Source organism: Asterias amurensis, chromosome 18, assembly GCF_032118995.1.
Source record: "Asterias amurensis chromosome 18, ASM3211899v1".
NCBI lineage: Eukaryota > Metazoa > Echinodermata > Asteroidea > Forcipulatida > Asteriidae > Asterias > Asterias amurensis.
This window is the reverse complement of record NC_092665.1, coordinates 7,906,037-7,928,182: the sequence shown is the minus strand read 5'-3', so window position 1 is coordinate 7,928,182 and position 22,146 is coordinate 7,906,037. Positions and strand designations below refer to the sequence as shown.

At 37.2% G+C, this 22,146-nt stretch overlaps 1 protein-coding gene across 3 annotated transcripts in view; it reads right to left on the bottom strand.

Annotated features, from left to right (window-relative positions):
- LOC139950673 (anoctamin-7-like) overlaps positions 1-22,146 on the bottom strand; it is a 44,751-nt gene that overhangs the window by 18,875 nt on the left and 3,730 nt on the right. For 2 of the 3 annotated variants that reach the window (XM_071949461.1, XM_071949462.1), the window contains exons 2-15: positions 21,248-21,341; positions 20,582-20,747; positions 19,819-19,948; positions 16,312-16,353; positions 14,492-14,628; positions 12,914-13,082; positions 9,940-10,108; positions 9,225-9,315; positions 8,067-8,172; positions 7,420-7,480; positions 6,393-6,475; positions 5,639-5,776; positions 3,636-3,831; positions 2,087-2,198 (exon numbers count right to left, since the gene is read on the bottom strand). In XM_071949461.1, coding sequence (XP_071805562.1) covers positions 2,087-2,198; positions 3,636-3,831; positions 5,639-5,776; positions 6,393-6,475; positions 7,420-7,480; positions 8,067-8,172; positions 9,225-9,315; positions 9,940-10,108; positions 12,914-13,082; positions 14,492-14,628; positions 16,312-16,353; positions 19,819-19,948; positions 20,582-20,747; positions 21,248-21,341 — 1,694 coding nt within the window. The remainder of the gene's footprint in view (positions 1-2,086; positions 2,199-3,635; positions 3,832-5,638; positions 5,777-6,392; positions 6,476-7,419; positions 7,481-8,066; positions 8,173-9,224; positions 9,316-9,939; positions 10,109-12,913; positions 13,083-14,491; positions 14,629-16,311; positions 16,354-19,818; positions 19,949-20,581; positions 20,748-21,247; positions 21,342-22,146) is intronic. The other variant, XM_071949463.1, reaches the window with a different exon arrangement.

Here is a 22,146-nt window from a genome sequence, read left to right as displayed (position 1 = left end):
ACTAATCTGGACACACGGAATAAAAACGTTTTTGTTAAGCTTTTTAAACTTGGAGTGGAGCATGACAGCGCTGTATAGAGAAGATGAGAGCTGGATAATAACACGAACAACATTCGATTGAAATGCATTTAATTGTTTAAAAAATTACTTCTTCTGATTTTATGAACAATAAGCCTTAATGATCGAGGCATTCATTTCTGAGTTGAAAAAATTCTTTATATCTTTGTAAAAAGCTTACTGTAATGATACAAAACCGTTTTTTTTACAAACGGTTTTATTTTATCCTCAGCATATATAAACAAGTTTGATTAAAAGCAGTTTGAGTTTGTGTGTATTGTTTCTGTTGTGAAACACTGTGTATGTGTCTATTTAATATTTCAGTGATGTCTTTCCTTTGGACTAAAACATTTATCTTGCGAGGAACATTCATAAACACTGTCATTTCTTCGGACGAGCCTTTTACTTCTGTGCCCAAGGTAGCTCTGGAGCTACCTTGAAAAATCACTAGTATTTACTTGCATTTTGTAGTATATTCTCCGTTTTATTCATATGGAAGTAAGTAAGTGCTAAAATTAAAATAATTTACTTTTTGGTAAAAGTAGATACTTTTAGCATTTTAGTAAATACTTTTAAGTAACAGTTTTTACTTCCTTTTATTCATATGGATGGTAGTAAATACTTGAAATTTTCAAGTAAAAGTAAGTACTACTTTTTATTCATACGACCCATTGTGCTGGTTGGTGAATTTCCAATAGCAAACTTCATTCTAACAGTTGCTATTTTGTTATTGCCCTTAATCTACTAGACTCTGCTTCAAACTTACATGCATTAAATTTAGCTGTATCACTGATGCTACATTATGTAAAACTCATTGCCATCTTTTTTATTTCTAGTTGTTATTGCTTGTTGTTGCCGGTATAATAAATTTTGCCTAAAATACAACTACCAGCAAATATATTAGTATTTATTTATAGCTTGTCAGATATGAAGACTTATTTGCATTGTGAAACTGACATGACCAAACCATGCTGGTACATCTCATGCCATATAAAGACAACAACCCTTACAATTTCAACAAATATTTAGTGTTATTATGATAAAAAAGGACTTTCAAATCAATATCAAATACTTTCTTTTCATAACACATCTCCTGGTAGTATTTCTCATACACTACTCTAGAAGGGCCACCTTGCCCTAATACGAATGAACAATGCTTTAAAAGTAGAATATGATGATCCACAAAAATTTGCCTTAAAAATATGTGGTTTTCCTTTTACTTTGTGTACCGCCACCAATTTTGTGGAACAGAATTTTGGACTTCACAAAATGGCACACTGTGTTAATTCACAAAGTAAATGAAAATCACACAATAATGAGGCATGTATGGATCATAATAGTCTACTTTAAAAACATCTTTCTAAACATATTCTTTTCAATTAATTTCATAACAAATGCTTTTTACAGCTCAAATCACCCAATCCACGGCAACATGTCTCTTCAATTCAACAGGAAATAATCAGCTTTCTTCCAGTTGCTATGAAATTTTTTTTTTATCAAACAGCTGAAAGTTAAACCTCGATTGTCCACTTGCTATTATTCTTCATACTGTCATGTCAACATCAAGATAAAACTTGTCAAATGGTTAAACATTCTTGTTGGCAAAAATAAAATGACCGCGATTTAACATCTATGTAATTTGCACTGTTGGCCTGCTCTCATGTTTCAATTAGTACATGTAGCACACATGTGGTGCTGTAGTACATTAATGTGAGCTAGTACGCTGTGAAAGTAGTCTGTTTTGCCATCAAGAATCACTCATTGCGTCTTACTTATTAATCAAAGATTGTAAAGCAGTTCAAACAGCTTTTTTTATATCAATTTAAATGCATCAAGCATCCACATTGAGAAAAATAAATGACAACACAGTGTATTTTTTGATAATGATATTGGTATTTTCAAATGCTGTGAACTTTTAGACGCTGTTTACCTGGATTGCTAGTTTCTACATGCCTGCTACTTTGTGGTGCTGGTGCTACAGTTAAGCTACATGTACATTTAATTTATGATATTGCAATTTGAGACTTACTTGCCCTTGAAGAACGCAATGTAGAAGATAGAAGAGAAGAAATTCATGAACTGGAAGATGAAGACCTTGAAGGTGAGATTGTCCTCATACTCAGTCTGAGTACGATGCATCTCTGCCATTAAAAAAGTACAACAAGCTATTACAAGCAGTCTGCCATTAAAAAAGTATAACAAGCTATTACAAGCAGTCAGGGTACAATGTGTTATGCATGAAGGAGAAATCCAATACACATTAGAGGCATACTAGGGGGGGGGGGGGGGGGCGTCTACCCAGGTACATACAATGTAGATGAAGACTTCATCAAGCCCTAGAAGGGTTCTACCCAGGTGTTTTCAAAACTGTGGGGCGTTTACCTTAGACATTGAAAGGTGTAGTGTACCCAAAAGATCAGTGAATGAAAGACTTGTTCTAACCTACATGTTCATGTAAAAACCCTGAAGTTTCATAGATTCTATATTTAATATTAACCAATGTATAAAACTTAACAGTGATATTGTGATCAGGTTGGCGTAGTGGTATCTTTCCTTATCTTCCACCTTGAGGACCCCGGTTTGAAACCCGCCAGGGGCATGACATGGATTGGATTTTCAGTCCCTACACCTGACTGAGTGGGTTTTCCCTGGAATATTTCTCTAGAGTTTACATCGTACTAAAACAGTAACTTTCTTCCTAGTCTTCTCTCCATTTGGGCTTTTGGCTAGTATAGTGATTAAGTTCACTCTGAGAGTGATTGGCTTCAACAACCAGTATAATAATAGTGGCCAATGTTGTAGCCAACGTGGGCGGTCCTGGGCGCACCTGGGCGGGCGTGGGCGGGCCTGCCCAGGACTCACAATTTTTGCCCAGCACTCTGAGAAAAACACATTATGCTGCCCAGCCAAATTTCAGATATTGTCCACTTTGCATTGATCTGTGATACAGTTAATGATGAGGAGAATCAAATGTCACAGAGAAAGAACACAACCAAAAGGCCATTCAATTATTGCATGGCCCCAAAACACAAACAGTTTGGGACCTTGGCCCCACTTCAGCAATAACGGCCCCATAATTAAGAATAATTTTGCTGATCTCCTTGCCATCGGTAGTCTTCCAAAAATAATTGATTTATTGCCCACCACTAAAATTGGTCTAGCTACAACCCTGATAGTGGCTTCTTATATAGCGTTCATATCCACCACTCAGTGACGCTCCTAGCACTGTAACATACAGTATTTCCTGCAAGATGTGGGACTATGTTTGAATTATGTAACCTCATCCTTTTATAGCACCATGTAATATTTTACAAGGTGCTGTGGCGCAATTTGCTGACAATCAGACCAAGAACACCAGGGCTAACCCCTTCTCTTTGGGTGCTCTGGGTTCTTTTATGTGTGTTAGACAACACACTGGACAACGTCCCATCCGAAGGACAAACTACTACTACTACTACTACTACTACTATCACAAGTCTTGAACTCACACTTTGCTGAACACCAGAGCTTGAGTGTGTGCTCTTAACAGCTAGGCCATGATAGGCCACTAAACTACAAATGAAATGAAAATGTCTTACCCCAATCATTGAGGATTCCAGCGAGCGTCTGATAGACCTGCCCTAAGACCATGATGAGGATTAGATTGACCACAGCACTAGACATACTAGCAATAGACTGAGATTCACTCTTCAATATTGCATTCTGTGATAACGGAATATCAATCAGAATACGGTACATGATGACACCAACCATGAAGATCAGAACCAATACAACCTGTGCATAAAAGACAATAAGGATCAATATACAATTTTTTAAACAACAAAGCCCAAAACGAAGTGTACAAGGTTTAAAATTACCCAGTACTATGCCAGTACATGTATCGATGTAAATTTAGAGCGGGTCGGTGCATGCGTAAAGAGCCTTGGACAAGGCTACCCTGGACAAGACGCAACATGACAACTAATGCAGGCTTGCTGTATCGCAGTTTTTTAATCCTGTAGTAGGATCCCATTAAAACATTTCTTAATTTTTTTGTTCTTTTTTTCATTTTCGTTTTTACGATTTTTTTCTAAAAACATAGTGTAAATTAGGGTGATCAATCAGTACCACTGCAGAACTTAACCAATGTTGAGAACATTATCTCTTCCATCAGTGACTCCCATTCTATTGTAATTAAGCACAGCTGGTGCTGCTACAGTTTACCGATCTCTTTGGAGCACTTTGTGCAATGGCTCTACTATCTATATTAGCATGTGTGTGGAATGTGTGTTCCTCAAAATGACACTGTTGAATCCTAGTGAGGTAAAAATTGGTTGTTTTTAGAAATGTAATTTCTTTCAGTAGTGTGGCGAACTAAAACACAATAAGGTTTAACTGGTGGAATATCACTCCATACACCAAAGAACAATAAGGAGTGTTTAGGCACTTGGTGTAAAAGGCAAGGTGTGGCATTTAGAGCTATCTACACCCGACAGGCTATAAGTACAGTTTGTTTAAAATGATAATACCTGCAGTAATGGCAATACCAATTTTAAAATTTAAGATCCGTTAGCAAAGCAGCCAAACTTCAACCTCACTCCCCCCAAAGGGGTATTAGGGTATTCGTAACTGGCTACTATTATGGTCAAAATGAGTAGCATGGACTCCAAAAGAGTAGCACCTACATGTACATTACTAGGGACCAAAAGTGGCCAAAGTGCAAGTAATGTAGTGCAGTCTATCGAATCAATACACAAATTTGAAAATCAACTGGAATTGGTGATCCTCCTGTCTTATTTTTCGGATAATGTTATTACATAATGCAAATACTTCTAGGAAGAAAGAAGAATTAATAAATGGGTCGGCAACCGCTCTGAGTAGGTTAAGCCTCTCGATGTTGTAAATCACTGGTGTGATTTGGTATAATTAAGAAACAAACTGAATGTATCAGGCTTACATAATACATTTATTCACACAGCCATGGTGTGTGAAGAGTTGGTGAACCAAAGCAAGGTATACACCTCAGTTGCTACCAGTGTATTACGTATGTGTAAATTACATCTGTTGACATGAAGGCATTACATGCTTGCATTGATAATTGTGTGTTCTGGAGTAACCAAGGATAAGCCCAGTTCACTATAGATCGTTGTGTACATGTATGAGTGGGTAGTGAATAGAATATCATATCTTGAATAGAGTGTTCATTCTTGATTCCTCACACATTCACACACAAAGTTTGGAATGCAGCAGATAATCTTGCCAGCACATATTCTGCATAAAGTGAGTGATGCATAGGTAGGTACCTCAGTGTATAGATTTTTCACTATTAAGTTAACTACAAAAGCACCAATATGTAGCACAAGCGGTACAATCTACACAGCTCCTTAAGGTTATCAAGCCTGTGAAGAAAAAAATCTTTGCAAAAAGAGAATTTCCAACGCTAGGTGGCAGCAGACTTACCGGGTAAATTTCCATTGTTTACGTAGTTCTGAACATGCGCATGACTCTGAAAACAATGGCTTTACCTGGTAAGTCACCTGCCACCTATCGTCCCAGAAAGTCTCCTATTGCAAGAGGTAATATAAAGACACAAGTATCTTACCATTCCACACATAATTCCTACTCCAGTCAGCCATCTTTTCTTCCGGATATCTTCAGGGAAGTAAGGTTCCATAATGCCAGTAATTGGGTTCTTCTCCATCATGGGAGCTTTAGCTGCAAACTGTGGGCGTGGTCTCTCCTAATAAACAATACATCAATCATGTATGGTCAATCTAGAGTCTAAACTAGCAATGCATACATGGCTAAGAATACAACAATGCTGTTCCAGTTGGTCCCAAAGATCTAAAATTGATCTCAACTGCAAATCAACTGTAGTTGCTAAGTAAAGTCTGATGTCACAATACAAATCACTATGGAGATACTGACAATTTGTCTTGAGATGATTTTATTGCTTTGTGAAGCAGCGCCGAAGAAACCTGCCCCCGTTTTTAAATTGTTTTAACTTCTGTTTTGTGTTTATACTTGAAATGTGTTTTCTAGTGTAGTACTGTGAATTTTGTATCTTTTAATTTGCCTTTTGGCAGACCTGTTTGCATTTTTCCTAAACTAATACCAAGTGCATTACTCAGGTTGGATTCGAACCCATGACCTTGGCAATTCTAGAGCAGTGTCATACTATCTAGAACACCAAGATTGTCCGATGGCTAGAGGCAGTTTGAATCAAGTACTGAGTATACAGTGCTAACATCGGTGTATATGGGTAAAAACCAAAATGAATAATTATTCTTTATCCCCATTACAAATTTAACCTATTAATACTAAGTAATGATAATAAGACTCTGATTTGTACCGACCTCGTCTTCTTCAAAGTCCATTACATCCCAATGATGAGCAAGACTTGCTTGTTTGCGTTTCCAATACTCCAAAAAAGACACAGCTAGAAAAAGCAAACAATTGTCATAGTTAGAAAACGGACTATTATTATTTACAACTGCCTATGGTCAACAAATAATGCACAATTCTCTGTAGTGGAATTGCATTTTCTAATGTTTATTGACTCTCATAGCCCCAAAATATGACAAATTTTGTGTTAAGACAGAACATTTGTTCTGTTGCATACAGCCATTGACCTTGACTGCTTGTTACATATTGCATTATAGTTAGGGTAGAATTTGGCATCCAATGAATACTGAGCTACATAAACGCTTATTCACATTCAATAAGGAACTCACCAATAAGGCACTGAAGGCGCTTGAACAGTTTTGTTTAATTGTTTGCATTATGAGAATAAATATGTAACACCTTAACAAAACACACGGTACAACTTTACATCCTATCCCAAGAATGAAGCAATAAAGAGTTTTGCTTAAGGACACAATAATAATAATAATAATAATAATAATTACACAGCATTTATAAAGGCGCACTAAATCTGGTGTAAAACCATACAAAGGTGCCGGTCAAGATGGAAAAGAGGGAATTCTCAATTCCAGAGCCTGGGTGCTGTAATGGAAAAAACCCTGTCCCTGTAGCTGGCTAGACAAGACGGAAACAAGGAGCATGTTGCTTGTGAATCTAAGACCTGATCTAAATAAAAAGGAACTCAACCACAAGTGCCACAATCAGGACTCAAACCAACATTCTGCTGATCAAAAGCATCAGAGCCTAGTGCTCTTCACCGCTTGGCCAGGACTTGTCACCTCCACTGTGATCAATAATTAATGACTCAAACAGAATATTTTTGTGTATTGGCATCATAGGACAAAGTTGATTAAGAAAAAAGAGCTCAACCAATATTCTTGATTACTCTTATTTGACTCATGAATTATCTTTGTCAATTTTAAATAACCACACATGCACAATGTGTCTTCAATTACTCACCCCAAAATGACATGAATACAGCAAAGAAAAGGGTGCCAGCATTGTCAAAGAGATATGCTATCTGGAAAGAGGCAAAGACAAAGTTAATAATGAAAAAAGGAACTCCACCAAGTTGGAATTTGAGATAACAATCTGTGATGTAAACAGTACCTATGAAAAAATATTCATTTTAATAAAGAGTTTTTGTTGGGGCACGTGTAGAGAATGACAAAATTTAGTGGATGTGACTTCATACCTTTTTACAGCACTTTGTGATGCTTTTCACAATTAGTCTAAGTTTCGCCAGCATGAATCACACCTGGGCCCAATTTCAAAGCTGATAAGTAAAAATTATTGCTTTGTTTGAAATTTCTTCCTTGATAAAAACAGGATTACCAACCAACTTTTCACTTAATTTTCAGGACAAGCAAACAACAGTTGAATACCAGTAACAAGCAATATTCAACAAATGGAAATTTGGTTGATAATTCTGTTTATATCAAGGAAGAAATTTCATACTAAGCAAATTATCGTGCTTAGCATCTCTATGAAACTGGGCCCAGGACTAAACGTACACTTGCTAAACGGTTTCACGTACAGTTACTTTAATGACACTCTAACCACACGACAACAGAACCTTGACTATTACCACAGTGTTAACTACTTACTTCAGATTGCATACATGTATCCGAGAGATTCCAGTAAGGACAGCCAATATCAGGATCACATTGAGGACACATCTTGAACTCCCCACCACTGTTACAAATCTCTTGACTGCATAAACACAATACACAAGAATTACAATAAATACACTTTAAAGAAAATGGACACTTTTGGTAGTTGTCAAAGACCAGCCTTCTCACTTGGTGTATGTAAACATATGCACAAAATAACAAACCTATGAAAATTTGAACTCAATTGGTCGTTGAAGTTACGAGATAATAATGGGGTAAAAAACACCCTTGTCACACGAAGATGTGTGCTTACAGATGCTTGATTTCGGGACCTCAAAATCTTATTCCGAGGTCTCAAAATCAAATTCATGGAAAATTCATTCTATTCAAATTCATGGAAAATTCATTCTATAAAACTATGTTATTTCAGACATTCAGAGGGACCCGTTTCTCACAATGTTTTATTCTGAGGTCTCAAAATCAAATTCATGGACAATTCTTTAAAAAAATGTATGTTATTTCACACATTCAGAGGGACCGTTTCTCACAATGTTTTATACTATCAACAGCTCTCCAATTATCCCTGATGCAAATTTGACATCTCTTAGCTATTCATTGCTTGTTATCAAGGAAGTTCATGTGCTAACAATTATTTTGAGTAATTACCAATAGTGTCCACTGCTTTTAAGGTAAGTGTGATTCTCTGAGTGTGATGAGAGCAAATGGGTGTATCATACATTGTATTGTTTGTGACTATTTTAATATTTGTTATCTGCTTTTAATAACTTGTATTTTATCACCAAAATGTATTTTGACTATAAATGTGTTGCCTCTGAATGTCACCTTAATATAACACTGTATTTTGAGGTATTGTATTAAGACCTACATGTAACTATAGTGTTTCTAAATGCATTCTTAAAGGGACACGTTGCCTTGGATCGGTCGAGCTGGTCTATGAAAAGGGTTTGAAACCGTGTTTAGTTTGCAAAGTCAAATGAAAACCACGCAATGTGAGGCATGTTTGTGTGAATCATTATAGTCTACTTTAAAACATCTTTCCAACCACATACATTTCATAACAAACGGTTTCACAAACGACCGATCCAAATCATTGTGTTCCTTTAACTGTCAGTCATTTGATTTTTTACTTACGCAGGGACATTGGTTCCCATGGTAGCCAATCCATACAGGAAAACCAACAAACCAACCACTGATGCAGGTAACAACCAACCAGTGTAGAAACCTGAACAAAAACAGAATAAAGCAATCATTTAAATAAATAAAGACATAAATTCTAATTTACAATGCAAGAATGACTACAAATGTTTTCAATCTTACATCACTTTGCAGTAGACAAATCTATGTAACCGGTGACATCACATGCTTACAAACAAGCCACAGAGCCTAGACCTTCTGCAGGGAAATTTTGTACACAGCTCAATAGAAGAACTAATTCTTCTCAAACATGTAGCAGCGTACTTCGCATTTCAGTTTCTCAGCTGTTAGTAAGGATGATTAGCCCCCAAATAAAGAATCGGATAGTTTATGGAGATTGCACCATCTGTATTTTTTAATTGGGGAGTTGTGGCCGAACGGATAAGAGCACCGAACTCAAGCTCTGGTGTTTCTGTTCAGCAGAGTGTGGGTTCGAATCCCGGTCGTGATACTTGTGTTCTTGAGCAAGACACTTATCTATAAAAGATTTAAACAAATAATGATCATGGGGTTTTTTCGGGGGGGGGGGGGATATAAAATAAAATATAATTTCTTTTTTGGGGGGGCAAAAAATTGGAATTCCATTTAAAACCAAGAAATCACATCCCTGATAGACCTAGTGGAGAGGAGAGAATCACAGAGGACAACTTACCTAGCCAAGCAAAGTAGATACCAATCTTCTCACCAAAGTACTCTCTGATGTGATCAAGAGGTTGATACTTGTACCAACAACCCCAGCGAGCCCAGTATTTATTCAAAATCTGCCGTTTGTTCAAATCTTCATCACTGACCAGGTTACCCTTGGGAAGCTCCTCTGTACCCTGAGCAAGTAATAAACACATTCACAAATGACAAAGTTACATAACATTTGTGAAAATCAACAAGTATAGATAAGTTGCCATAGACGCCATCGTTACAGGCAAATTGCATTTTGGCTTGCAGGCGCATCAAGTGCTCAGTTTATAAAGGTAATCACGCTGTTTACCATACAGGCAACCGTTTTTTGAAATGTGTGCGTTCTGCACGCCATTCTTGCGCAAAACGTATGGTTGCCCTTAAAGATGGCCATTTCACGCCGTGTGGTAACTATCTGTTCTTGTGTACAGAGCTTACACATGATACAAGGAACAAAGACAAACAAAAAATGGTTTCTGCATCCTTTAAACGATCCAGGTGTGACAGAAATTATCATTCCTTAAAAAAACTTCACTTACAAAAATGTAAATTCTCACTCAATGAACAAAGTTACTTGCTCCCTTAAACTTCAAGGCAGCAATGTCTTATGCACTGTACCATTCACTTACAAAAGGAAAAAGTATTGTGTAAGGTGGACAACTTAAATGAAGTACGTGGTGAGCCTTTAACCTATGTATAAACGGGAACCTAATAGGACTAAGAAAGCAGATAAATGCATGGTGGTTTAGAATATCATTCTTGCCAAGTTGTACATGCCCAAGTGAGTAGAGGAGGTTAGAGGATTGGTCTAGGTATGCCTGATGAACAGGGATAATAATGCTGTAAAGGGCCTATGTAGATCAATACTTTAAATGTGCAAGGGTACTTTTAACAGTTTAAGCATATTTGTATCAAGTCAATGATTGGTTCGCAATAAAACTTCAACTTTTGTTACCGAGGTAACAGAGGGTCTTTGTATTATGTCATGTGATTGTTTCTTGACCAATAAAATTTGCAAAGTATTAATATTGAGGTATAACAAGTACGCATGATGTTACCACCTTATTGATGCTGTACATGTAGTATACAGTGTATAGTCATGATCAGTGTATAGTCGTAGTGTACAGTGTACCTGTACATATGTAGGTATCATTAATTATGCAGCTTGTGTAGCTCATGCAATACTAATGAAAGATGCAACCAGCTGTTACCAACGTCCTATGCTATAACATGTAACCCTCATGCTTACATGTATTGATGCTCACTCATGTATCAAATGATTTGTATCAAGTGCAAACTGTACCACAGGTTCAGCCTGTTGTCAAATGCCTTTCTGCATGCATTTAACATAATCATATTTTGTATTCACAACCCACATAATATTACTTAACAATGTAGCAATTAGATACAGTGTGGGTTCTGTTCACCAACACTCATAAACTGTGCATCATGCTAACAGTTTGGACCAGAACGCACTGTATTCAAAAGCTGTATGCCCATTCACTTCACTCTATAGATCGGACCATTCTGTCATCTGCTTTTCAAAGTTAAACAAAACAAAATTTTAAAAATTCTTTACAACTTTTGTTCATTACTTATTAACATACAATTTAACAGGCTGAATTTGACACTTTGCTAAAACCAATCTGATTTGTTTGAGGTAAGATGTAGTTAACATCATTGCTTTGTTACTGATTTCGCCCTGCTTTCCTCCATTATTTTTAGTTGGCACAAACATTAGTTAGAGCGAGTGATTGCCCAACTTTGCAAATATGTGTGCAGACACCCTGCAATACATGGTCCACTTAAAAAACATACCGGTTGTTAGCAAACGCTTGCATTGCATTGCCCCAGGTTTGAGTAAATTATCAATCAATCAAAATGCCCATATTTAAACCTGTGTACCATAATTGCTATAGCCTGTTGTGTTGACTAATACTACATGTTTATTTTATTGATTTCATGCATCATTGATTAAATATGTGAATAGCGTTCCTCAACCAAGGTTGGATTCAGTACAGTGCAACTTTAAAATTAAAACAACAAATATAATTGTTCAAATAATTTAGTTAAAACTTTCCAAACCATGTTAATACGGGTATACTCTCATGCCCAGCTTGCCTGTGTCACAGAATACCACAAGAGACTGTGGAGACCAAGTCCATAGTACACAAGCCATGGTGTTCCCTGGTAATACCAAAACAGAAGAAACCATCCAATGCTAGCCTTGAAAGTATGGTACCTTGTGGCAGTCTGTGTTTACCAGTGTACAGAATGTGCTCATTGGTGTTGGAAACCAAAGGCAGCCAGACCATGTTAGTGGTAGAAATATTGATTTAGCTATGTTTACTTCTTGTGCCCCCCCCCCCCCAATAACAACATGAATAGTCATTTCATAGCGAAAACACATTTATATTCTTGAATGCAAATGTCTAACAAGGTAATCAGATAAACATTTACATGTGTTATTGCTTTTGTAGACTTTCTGTGTGCTTTTTGAGTACCTTCTAAGGCATATATGTAAACAAATGAGGCGAGCACTTAAAGGCATTGGACACTTTTGGTGATTACTCAAAGTAATTACATGTATTAGCTAAAACACTTACTTGGTAACAAGTAATGTTGATAGTATAAACGGTGTGAGAAACAGCTCCATCTGAGGTAATGTAGTTTTTGAGAAAGAAGTAATTTTACACTAAAATATTTGAATATGATTGCAAGACCTCAAAATAAGATTTTGAGGTCTCGAAATCAAGCATTTGAGAGCACACAACTTTGTGTGACAAGGGTGTTTTTTCTTCCATTATTATCTCGCAACTTCGACGACCTAGTCCAAGGTTTTCACAGGTTTGTTATTTTGTGCATATGTTGAGATAGACCAAGTGAGAAGACTGGTCTTTGACAATTACCAAAGGTGTCCAGTGTCTTTAATGGAACAGAATTAAACTTACATCATGAAGAGGGTAAGCAGCCTGGAAGATGTCTTCCTCCAGTAGTCTATCAATACCAATCTCTGCACGGCGACGTTTGCCGTATGTACTAGACTGTAGGATCTCATTCACAACACGAGTTCGGTCCGTATTGGTGAAGAATGTAGCTTTATTGTCACTGCCAAGAAACCTATTAAATAACACCATAACAAATTCTTCATAAAACATAGCTACATGTATCTATTGTAGATCAACATACAAAGCCAAATATCAAAGAGACAGACAGTTCACATGTACATGTATTTCTCATAACTTTGTTTTTAGTGATACACTGATCCCAACTTTTGAGAAACTATTTTAGTAGTCCTCGTTTGCAACAGTCTAATGCAAGAATTATTGTCAACATTAAAGTCACCTGGAAATAGAATTTTTTCTTTCAAACATATGAGAATATGCTTACGAACAATAAAACAATTTTTTTTTAGTAATTGTCACGATTTATCTGTTTAAAAAATAAATAAAGTTGTTTGGGGGCTGACTTCGCCTACCCCTTTTGTGACGTCAATCGAGGCAGACTTTGCCTGCAATGCGTATAGTAAACACACGTTCAAAGTACATGTACGCCAAGTCGTGAGTTGGTTCATTTCAAAAAGTGTTTTTTTTTGCATTCGGCAGCAATACACCTGGTCAGCAGTGCCGGAATGAAATGTACAAACTCACCACTTGGTCCGTATGTACTTTGCAATTGTGTTTACGTTATGCATTACAGGCAAAATCTGCCTCGATTGACGTCACCAACAGCGCCCCCTCGGGTCGGGTTCTACTCTTAAATTTGTAAATAACATACGAACTGATTTTTTAAAACCTTAGTTAACTGTTTATTCACATTCCACTCATCAAAACACATATATTAGTTGCAAAAGCTTTATTTTGAAAAAATACCACTGCCAGGTGACTTTAATTTCTCTTAAAGAGAAATGCAGACTCTATAAGTGTTAGTTGGTTATTCTCAGCAATTCCAGTCCTGTGCTCTCTGATCATCTCCAAACAGCAGACTGCCTGGCCATCATTTTCCAGATGGGTTTTTAGAGCCAAAATCTCTTTTTTAAGAGAATGTTTTACTTGGTTGTTAAAGAATACCTGATATATTTCTATTATTATTTAACCTTATACTGACGAAAGATGTTTCAAATAGCAAGTGACAGGAAACACAAATAAAGTGTACCACTCCAAGTATCTACTTTTTCTAAATTTCAGTATATGAAACCCTTTAAAAGGGTTTCAACATGTAAATGGACATGTAAAGTTACACTGAACTTTATTTGAGATGATTAGATAAGAAATAATTTTTAATTACTTTTTATTAAAAAAAAAATAATTAACAAAAAGGCAGGTATGTTTTTCTGTACATCCATCCTAGGTACATCAAATGAGTCAACTCAAATTGTTTTTGGTACTAGCTTGCATTTCCCTTGTTGGACCACTTTTTGATAGGTTTCAGGTACATGTATAACCATTTGGACAAAATTGTCCCCTTTACTGTGCTTACTGTCAAATATGGGCTGGCCTTGGGTCAATATGCTTGAGTTTTTTACATACTTTTTGATCTTGGATCTCTTGAAGGAACATGTGAAGAAGTCCAGAGGCTTGTTTGGTACATTGTTGCTCATGATATTGGGTATTCTTAGTTTTCTTAGCATGCGAGCAGACCAGTTGGAGCTTGGATTGGTATGAGCCTGTAGAAATAAAGACAGGACAGTATTAGAATGCGACATGAAACCGGCAATGCAGCTTACTCACACAATGTAAGCTCACTTGCTATATGTTAGTACGCTTTTTACACATTTTATTACTCTTTCTACATGTAGTTTGTAGGAGAAGAGGATTTTACAGCTAGCAGTTATTGCTCCAGTTATATTCTCGGCCCTAAACCACAAGGCAGCATAGTAAACAATATTTGGAACATCCACGTTACGTCATGTATAGATGGATTTCAATACGTGTCATAGACTGCCATCTTTGATGTACATACAAGTAATCACAAGGGAAAAGTGCACACGTCAAAGATGGTGGTCTATGACGCTTATGCAATCCATCTATTGGTGTTCACTCAGCACACATTCACACATTTGCAATATCAACTGCATTTAAACTTGCTCAATATGAGGAAACATTTTTGCACCCTTTTGTATTTAATTGCAACTGTCAACCGTTTGTCAATGTTTGTTTGGCATACAATAAGTCACAACACTCTATGTGATATAAGTGAAATGAAGCTTACTAACATGGATATAATACTAGCATTGGAATGCAATTGAATGTTTAAATGTGTAATCATTGAGTATTATTTATCCTATCTATCTTGTTCAGTTGTAATGCAGGTCCACATGTTATGTGTACTGACCTCCAGTTACAACAAGCAGCGCATTGAAACGCATATCCTATCTGCTCTTTTTTGGGAGTCAACATGTACACAACTTACTCCCAAAATGATGGCAATGGTAGACACGCATTGTACGAAGATGCTTTCAACGTGGCAGCAAGATCACAGTTGATGTACTAACCAATTGTTCGTCATGTGAAAATTTATAGTTCACATTGGCTTTCGTAGTAGGAACATATACATGAACTTGGGTTGAAACCAATAAGCAATAATGTATGACACTTCAATCATAACAAGCTTATTTGTAATTTTCCGTCTTTGAGATGCTGAACATTAACATAAACCATGCAACGCTGTAACAAATATTGTTTAATAGACCATGGAGGTAGAAATAGACACAAACAACACGCATGCATATTTAATCATGCATTCAGGCTTATAGCATAACTGACTAGAGTAGTGACTCCATTTCTCAATATCAGCTTCACAGTATTGACTTGTAGAAAGCATGCATTAATTTTGCACTTTATCTAATGCATTACACAATTTAACGTTCATATTCTACAATAAAATGTTGTGTCAACTTATGGACCATGTAGTTTGGAATGCAAAATGTGATGGAGTGCAAATGAAATACACAGTTTGAATACATCACATTGTGCAGATCTCCAATCAATTCTCACTGTACACCCAATCCACCTGAATAGAATAAAGGGTGACGACACTGGACAGACATACAAGAGGCTTTGGAAGGGTAAGGAGTAAGGGTAGATACCTCACTGAGAGGGAGAAGTGAGACTTCTTTCTTAATAACAGTACATGTATTGGGAATAACCCTACAACCAAAACTGCGCAGATGATGCATATTGAAATCAAAAGTAAATGTGATTGGAGAGGGTGACAGGAAAAGCTTCAGGAATGACCCACAACCAAACTCCTCTAAACAATGCCCAGCTGAAAATCCTCCAAGAATCAGTTTTCTATAAATAACAAAAGTACTTTTAACCAGATATCCCAGAGCATTATTTAATCTTACATCTTCTTCTCCTGGTATATCGGCTGCTGGTCCTGTATTAAGCTGATATCGGGGAATAAAAACCAGGATTGTGCATGATTTAAAGCATAATCAACGCGTTATCACACTCCTCTCTAGTAGACAAAACCTTGAAGTCTTCTTTGGCCGTAACTTCTGCCAAAAACTTCAATTCAGACACAGCTTTTGTAAGACATGTACACATACATGTAGTGGACAAAATAACAAATAAGTCTTTAGAATCAACAAATTATAATAGTTTATTACCGGTAATACTTTCTAAAAAAATAAATATTCAATGGGTTTGAATTTGTACTACTAAAAAAACTGTGTACATATAGGGTTATACATTTGTGTAATCATGGAGGATGGAAGATAGATTCAAACACGTAAAGTCACATGAATTACTAGACATGTATACGCATTAGACACCCTGAATTTCTCCTCCCATTGTACACTGAGCTCTATGCTGAGCCGAAGGACTTTTCTGGACCATTTACAAGCAGTGTAGGAATGTGTGTTGGTTCAGTGCTTCTTGTGTCTGCACATTGTACATGTAGAGCTCTTATGCAGCATATTGTGGGCCAATTGATGTGAAATGTAAAGCATCTACAAAGGTAGATGCCCTAGTCTCAATGCTTTAATATAAACTGGGTAGGGCCAGAATCCTTGCTCTACATGTATGGTGAACAATCCTGGGGGCCTTACACTTTCGTATTGTACTACGTGATGTCCTGGACATCAGGGTACATTTCTGGGGCGGAAAATTTTCACAGCTTCATAACTCAAATCTTACCTACAAGAAAGCATCAATTTCAACAGATTCACATTCCATGGCCACATATGTTTTTTCTGCGGTGGGTTTTGATTGTCATATATTGGCACATTGATTGTCATATATTGACGCGTACACATGACAACAGACAACACTGTGAGAAAACGATCAAAAACTGGATTTTTTTAACATTGGAAGCTGCATTATTTCACGAAAATGACGGATTTGTGAGGAAAATATGAGGACCAAAACCCACCGCAGAAAATGTATGCCGCCATGAAATGTGAATCTGTTGAAATTAGTGGATTGTTGCAGGTAAGATTTAAGTTCTGAAGCTGTGAAATTTTTCCGCCCCAGAAACGGGCCTCAATAGTTAGGACTCTGTTCCTGTGTACAGAGAAAGAGTCCTATATAGGGCTAGGGGAATCCCAACTTTTTTATATAGTTGATCAAATTTGTTTTGGAACTTTTTAACCTGCAAATTAAGTTTTCAATCAGGTACATGGTTTATTCATTTTCATCAAATTTAAACATGTTTCAATCTTTGTCTGCAATCTAACAGGTTCTACTCAGATCAGTACAAACTCCTAAACCATGCACATTTTTTTCTGACTGTGTGTACATAACGAGTTAATCTTTGTTGTTGTTTTTTAAATTAGATTGATATATGTAAACTAAATGGAGCATCAAATTTTCCCAGACAAAGACAAATCAAATTTGATAATCCAAGTTGGCAACCTGTTAAATTGACTGGGTAGGTCTATAGGTTCCCTTTGACTATGGATGAAGTCCTGCTATTCGTAGTGACCCATTTAAAAACACACATCAACCACATACACCCCCCCCTCCCCCGGTTGAAAGTCAGCTTTTATGCAAAGCAATTAACTTCCCAATAGCAGAAATTGTAGATGGGCTTTGGGCAGAGGAGTAAATAACACAAGATGTAAATCTATAGTTTGTTGACAACTCCTAACTCCAAGGCTGTGTAATCTCCAATTCACAAATACCCCAGACAGTTTCGCTACTCCTAATGGTTGAGAGCGCATCTTGTGGAGGTGTTTAAACGGTTGATAATGACCAGCTGGAGCTGTTTATAACCGGCGTGCTTCCGCGTGTTGGGCTCGTACATGCGTAATCTAATTCTAAGCGTGCGCGTACACACAACCCACGCGCATCAAACAGATTCTTCACAAAGTTTTATTTTAAAATACTTCAAACTTCAAATTTTCAATTTTCAAAGTGTCTTCAATTATATTTTTTTAACAAACAGGCATTTATGAATGGGAATAAAAGAGCAGTGACTCGTTCACACGGCAACAACCCTGCCGGTTTTAAACGGCCATTAAAGAACTTGTTGCAACCCTTTTATTCGCTTATTTTTAACTTCAATGAATATTGTCATTTTTGAAGTAAATTGACTGAATGAAGGCTAGTTATTGCATGCTCTTAATCAATATGTTTAAATGTTCAAATATGTTCAAACATGTGCAAGACTTACACATGTGCAAACAGTTTGTTGAATGGGGCTGCTCTGTGGTGTTGAACCATTTAACACCAATAACTTATAAAGTGCTTAACAAGCAACTCAACTGAATATAGGCTAAACATAGTCTGTCAGGGGTGGCCCATTCCACCTTTATATCTCATTTACTAAGCCAATTAATAAGTTATCCATACACCGATGTGTGTTAAACAATGTATCCTCAGTCATTACAATCGTTGTTTGAGCCCCAGCTAAAACATACAGTTTGATCTGCCTCTAGAGACCTGGCAAAGGGTATAAAGACATCTGCTCTCGAATGGCGAAGGTTGTTGGTTCAAATCCCACCCAAGAAATATGCCTGAAAGTTTGGTTTCACAGGACTCATGAAAGTACTGGATTTGAGGCATTGCATGGTGAGGTATCAATAAATATTTGGTTTGCGGTAACACTGTGTGTACCTTAAACCAAATAGTATAATAATGAACCATTTTTGTATAGCACATATCACAATCACAGAGATGAAAGCTTTGAGATGAAAACAAAACAGAAGTAAAAGTTAACAGAGATGTGAAGTAAATACAAAAGCAAAATTTAGTATACAAATAATTTTCTTTATCCCCGGTGCAAATTTCACATTTGGGGGCCTCTTCAAAATAAATGTGTTACGTAAGATGCTCTGCTTACAGTGTGGTACAAAATGTAACCACTATCCCCTATGTAAGAATATATATTCCACAATCGTCATGATGGCAAAGTAGAGAGCCTTTTTTATACATTGTAGAATGCAACACTAAGAAGTACGTGAAGTAGATCACACATGAAGAGGAGACACCAGATTGGCTTTCATTGAGAAACACACATTATTTTATAAAAAAAAGAAATCAAAACATTCTCCCTTTACAGTAGTTTTCTGATCAAACACCTGAAGACAGTCAAAAGTCTATCCAAGTGGTACGGCTGGTTAATGAGTGACTTTCGGGATGCTTGGTAGCAGCAGACTTACCAGGTAAAATCAATTGTTCTTGGTAATGCGCCCATGCTCAAAACTACGTAAACAATGACAATTTACCTGGTAAGTCTGCTGCCACCTAGCGTCCCAAATTCACCCATTGAGTGTTGAACAGAATCCCTTATATGAATATTGACTGGCTTGTACACTACATGTAGTAAGGAGGCTACATGCTTTTGCTGGTTAGTCACTCAAAAAGTTATTGGCATGCGATGATGTAAAACATCTCAACACTATGCTTACCTGTAATGGGGCCCTGAAATTCAGTTCTTCAGCATAGAAAGCCAACACAGTCCATGGTGCATGTAATTTGTAATATGTAATGATCTTGGTATCGCCCTCAGCCACATCCTCTTCTATCTCTAAACCAGCTCTGAATGATGAAAACAAATATTGAATTCAGTGTATGTTATGAATATTAGTGTAAATGTCTCTAAACCAGCTCTGAATGGTGAAAACCAAACATTGTATTCAGTTCTAACTCCAAGTGCTTTTGGGAATGTCTGCTCCAGGAGTTTATATTTATAGTACCTTTATTTCACTTGACAAATATTTGTTGAGCCATTTTTGGCATCACTTTCCCTATGTGTAGATGAGCAGAGTGCATTTCAGGCAAAGGGCGTGCAGTAAGCAGCACAACACATCTTCACAAGCATTTTAGTTCACAAATTGACAGAGTAATATTGGCGGAACGAATGGCAGACAAGTCGTACCTGTATCCACCTGGACATTGTGTAGCTAATACAGGAATGCACCATTTAGTCATTCAAAGATGGACAGAGGTAGTGGAAACTCTGCTGGTAATCTCCCTTTTCCGATGGTCATTGTGTAATCCCGATTCCAGACTTAAGTCCTTTTGTGACCTTTGACACTACTCTGCTACAATTATTCCCATAGCATATTCATGGATGTCGTACTCCTTACCACAGAACTCTGCAGTATGGAGTATACTGTCAATTCTTAGGTAAGCTGTGCCATGACACTGAGGTACTGCTACACTATTTACCTTAGCAGGTTACTGATGTATTTTTTCCGCCATTCACGATGCTGAGCATCTTCATCCTCTTCTGGTCCTGGTGGTAAATTCTTCTCAACTCTTTCTCGTTCCTCTCTATCCTTCTTCTGCTGTTGTTTCTCAGAGAGTTTCTCCTCCTCATAGACTATCACAAAATCTATAAATAGAACAGGACCAATCCTACCATGCTGTTAAGCTACACCATGCTGTTAAGCTACAAATCTGAACAACTATACACATCAAAACATCACGGTACTTGAAACATAGGATTCAAACTGCCTCTAGCTACCAGGCAACCTCGGTAGTCTAGTTAGTAAGACACTGCTCTAGAATTTCAAGGGTCGTGGGTTCGAATCCCACCCGAGTAACATGCCTGTGATATTTTTTTCACAGGACTCGGGAAAGTAATGAGTATACAGTGCTAACACACATAGGTGTATGGGTAAAAACCAAAAATTAATTATCATGGTACTTTGTTTGTTCACTGACTGACTGCCCGTTTCTATGTTAGCTACATTTAAAAAGTTGAAATTTATAAATGCACATTTTTTAACCATTCTGAACGGGAAAAAACAACTTATCAATTTGCTTCCCAGTAGGTCAATAAATATTCCAAACACAATAGATTAACAATACTTGGTGTTGTTTGTGACTCACCAATCTTTCTTCTTCCATCATTGAAGTATGTGCCTGGATCATCATTGACAAGACGAGAACCAAACTCAATGGGAACACCTTCTTCATCTTCATCCTAATCAAATTAGAGATCAAACTTAATATCAGTTTGTTTACACATGTATTGCCAAAAACCAATATATACAGTATGTAAACAAATTAGTAAGAATTATCACACAGGCATGAGTGCTATCGTCCCTCTCTGGTGTTACACTCGAGTGCTACCATCCCTCTCTGGTTTACACTCAGGTGCTACCATCCCTCTCTGGTTTTACACTCAGGTGCTACCATCCCTCTCTGGTTTTACACTCAGGTGCTACCGTCCCTCTCTGGTTTTACACTCGGGTACTACCATCCCTCTCTGGTTTTACACTCGGCTGCTACCATCCCTCTCTGTTGTTACACTCAGGTGCTACCATCTCCCTCTCTGGATTTACACTTGGGTTATACCATCCCTCTCTGGTTTTATACTCGGGTGCTACCATTTATCTCTGGTCTTACACTCAGGTGCTACCATCCCTCTCTTGTTTTATACTCAGTTGCTACCATCCCTCTCTTTTTTTACACTCTGGTGCTACCATCCCTCTCTGGTTTGACACTCAGTTGCTACCATCCCTCTCTTGTTTGACAATCAGTTGGTACCATCCCTCTCTTGTTTTACACTCTGGTGCTACCATCCCTCGCTGGTTTTACACTCAGGTGCTACCATTCATTTCTGCTTTGTGTATAGGGTCTATAATAATGTGAATGTGCCAGTGATGAATGGCTCTCCACACAGTTACATATGTAATAAGCTTTACTACATTTTGGACTTTCTATACACTGCACAGGACAAAAGATAATCATTATATGCCGATGTTGATACTATACAATACTACATA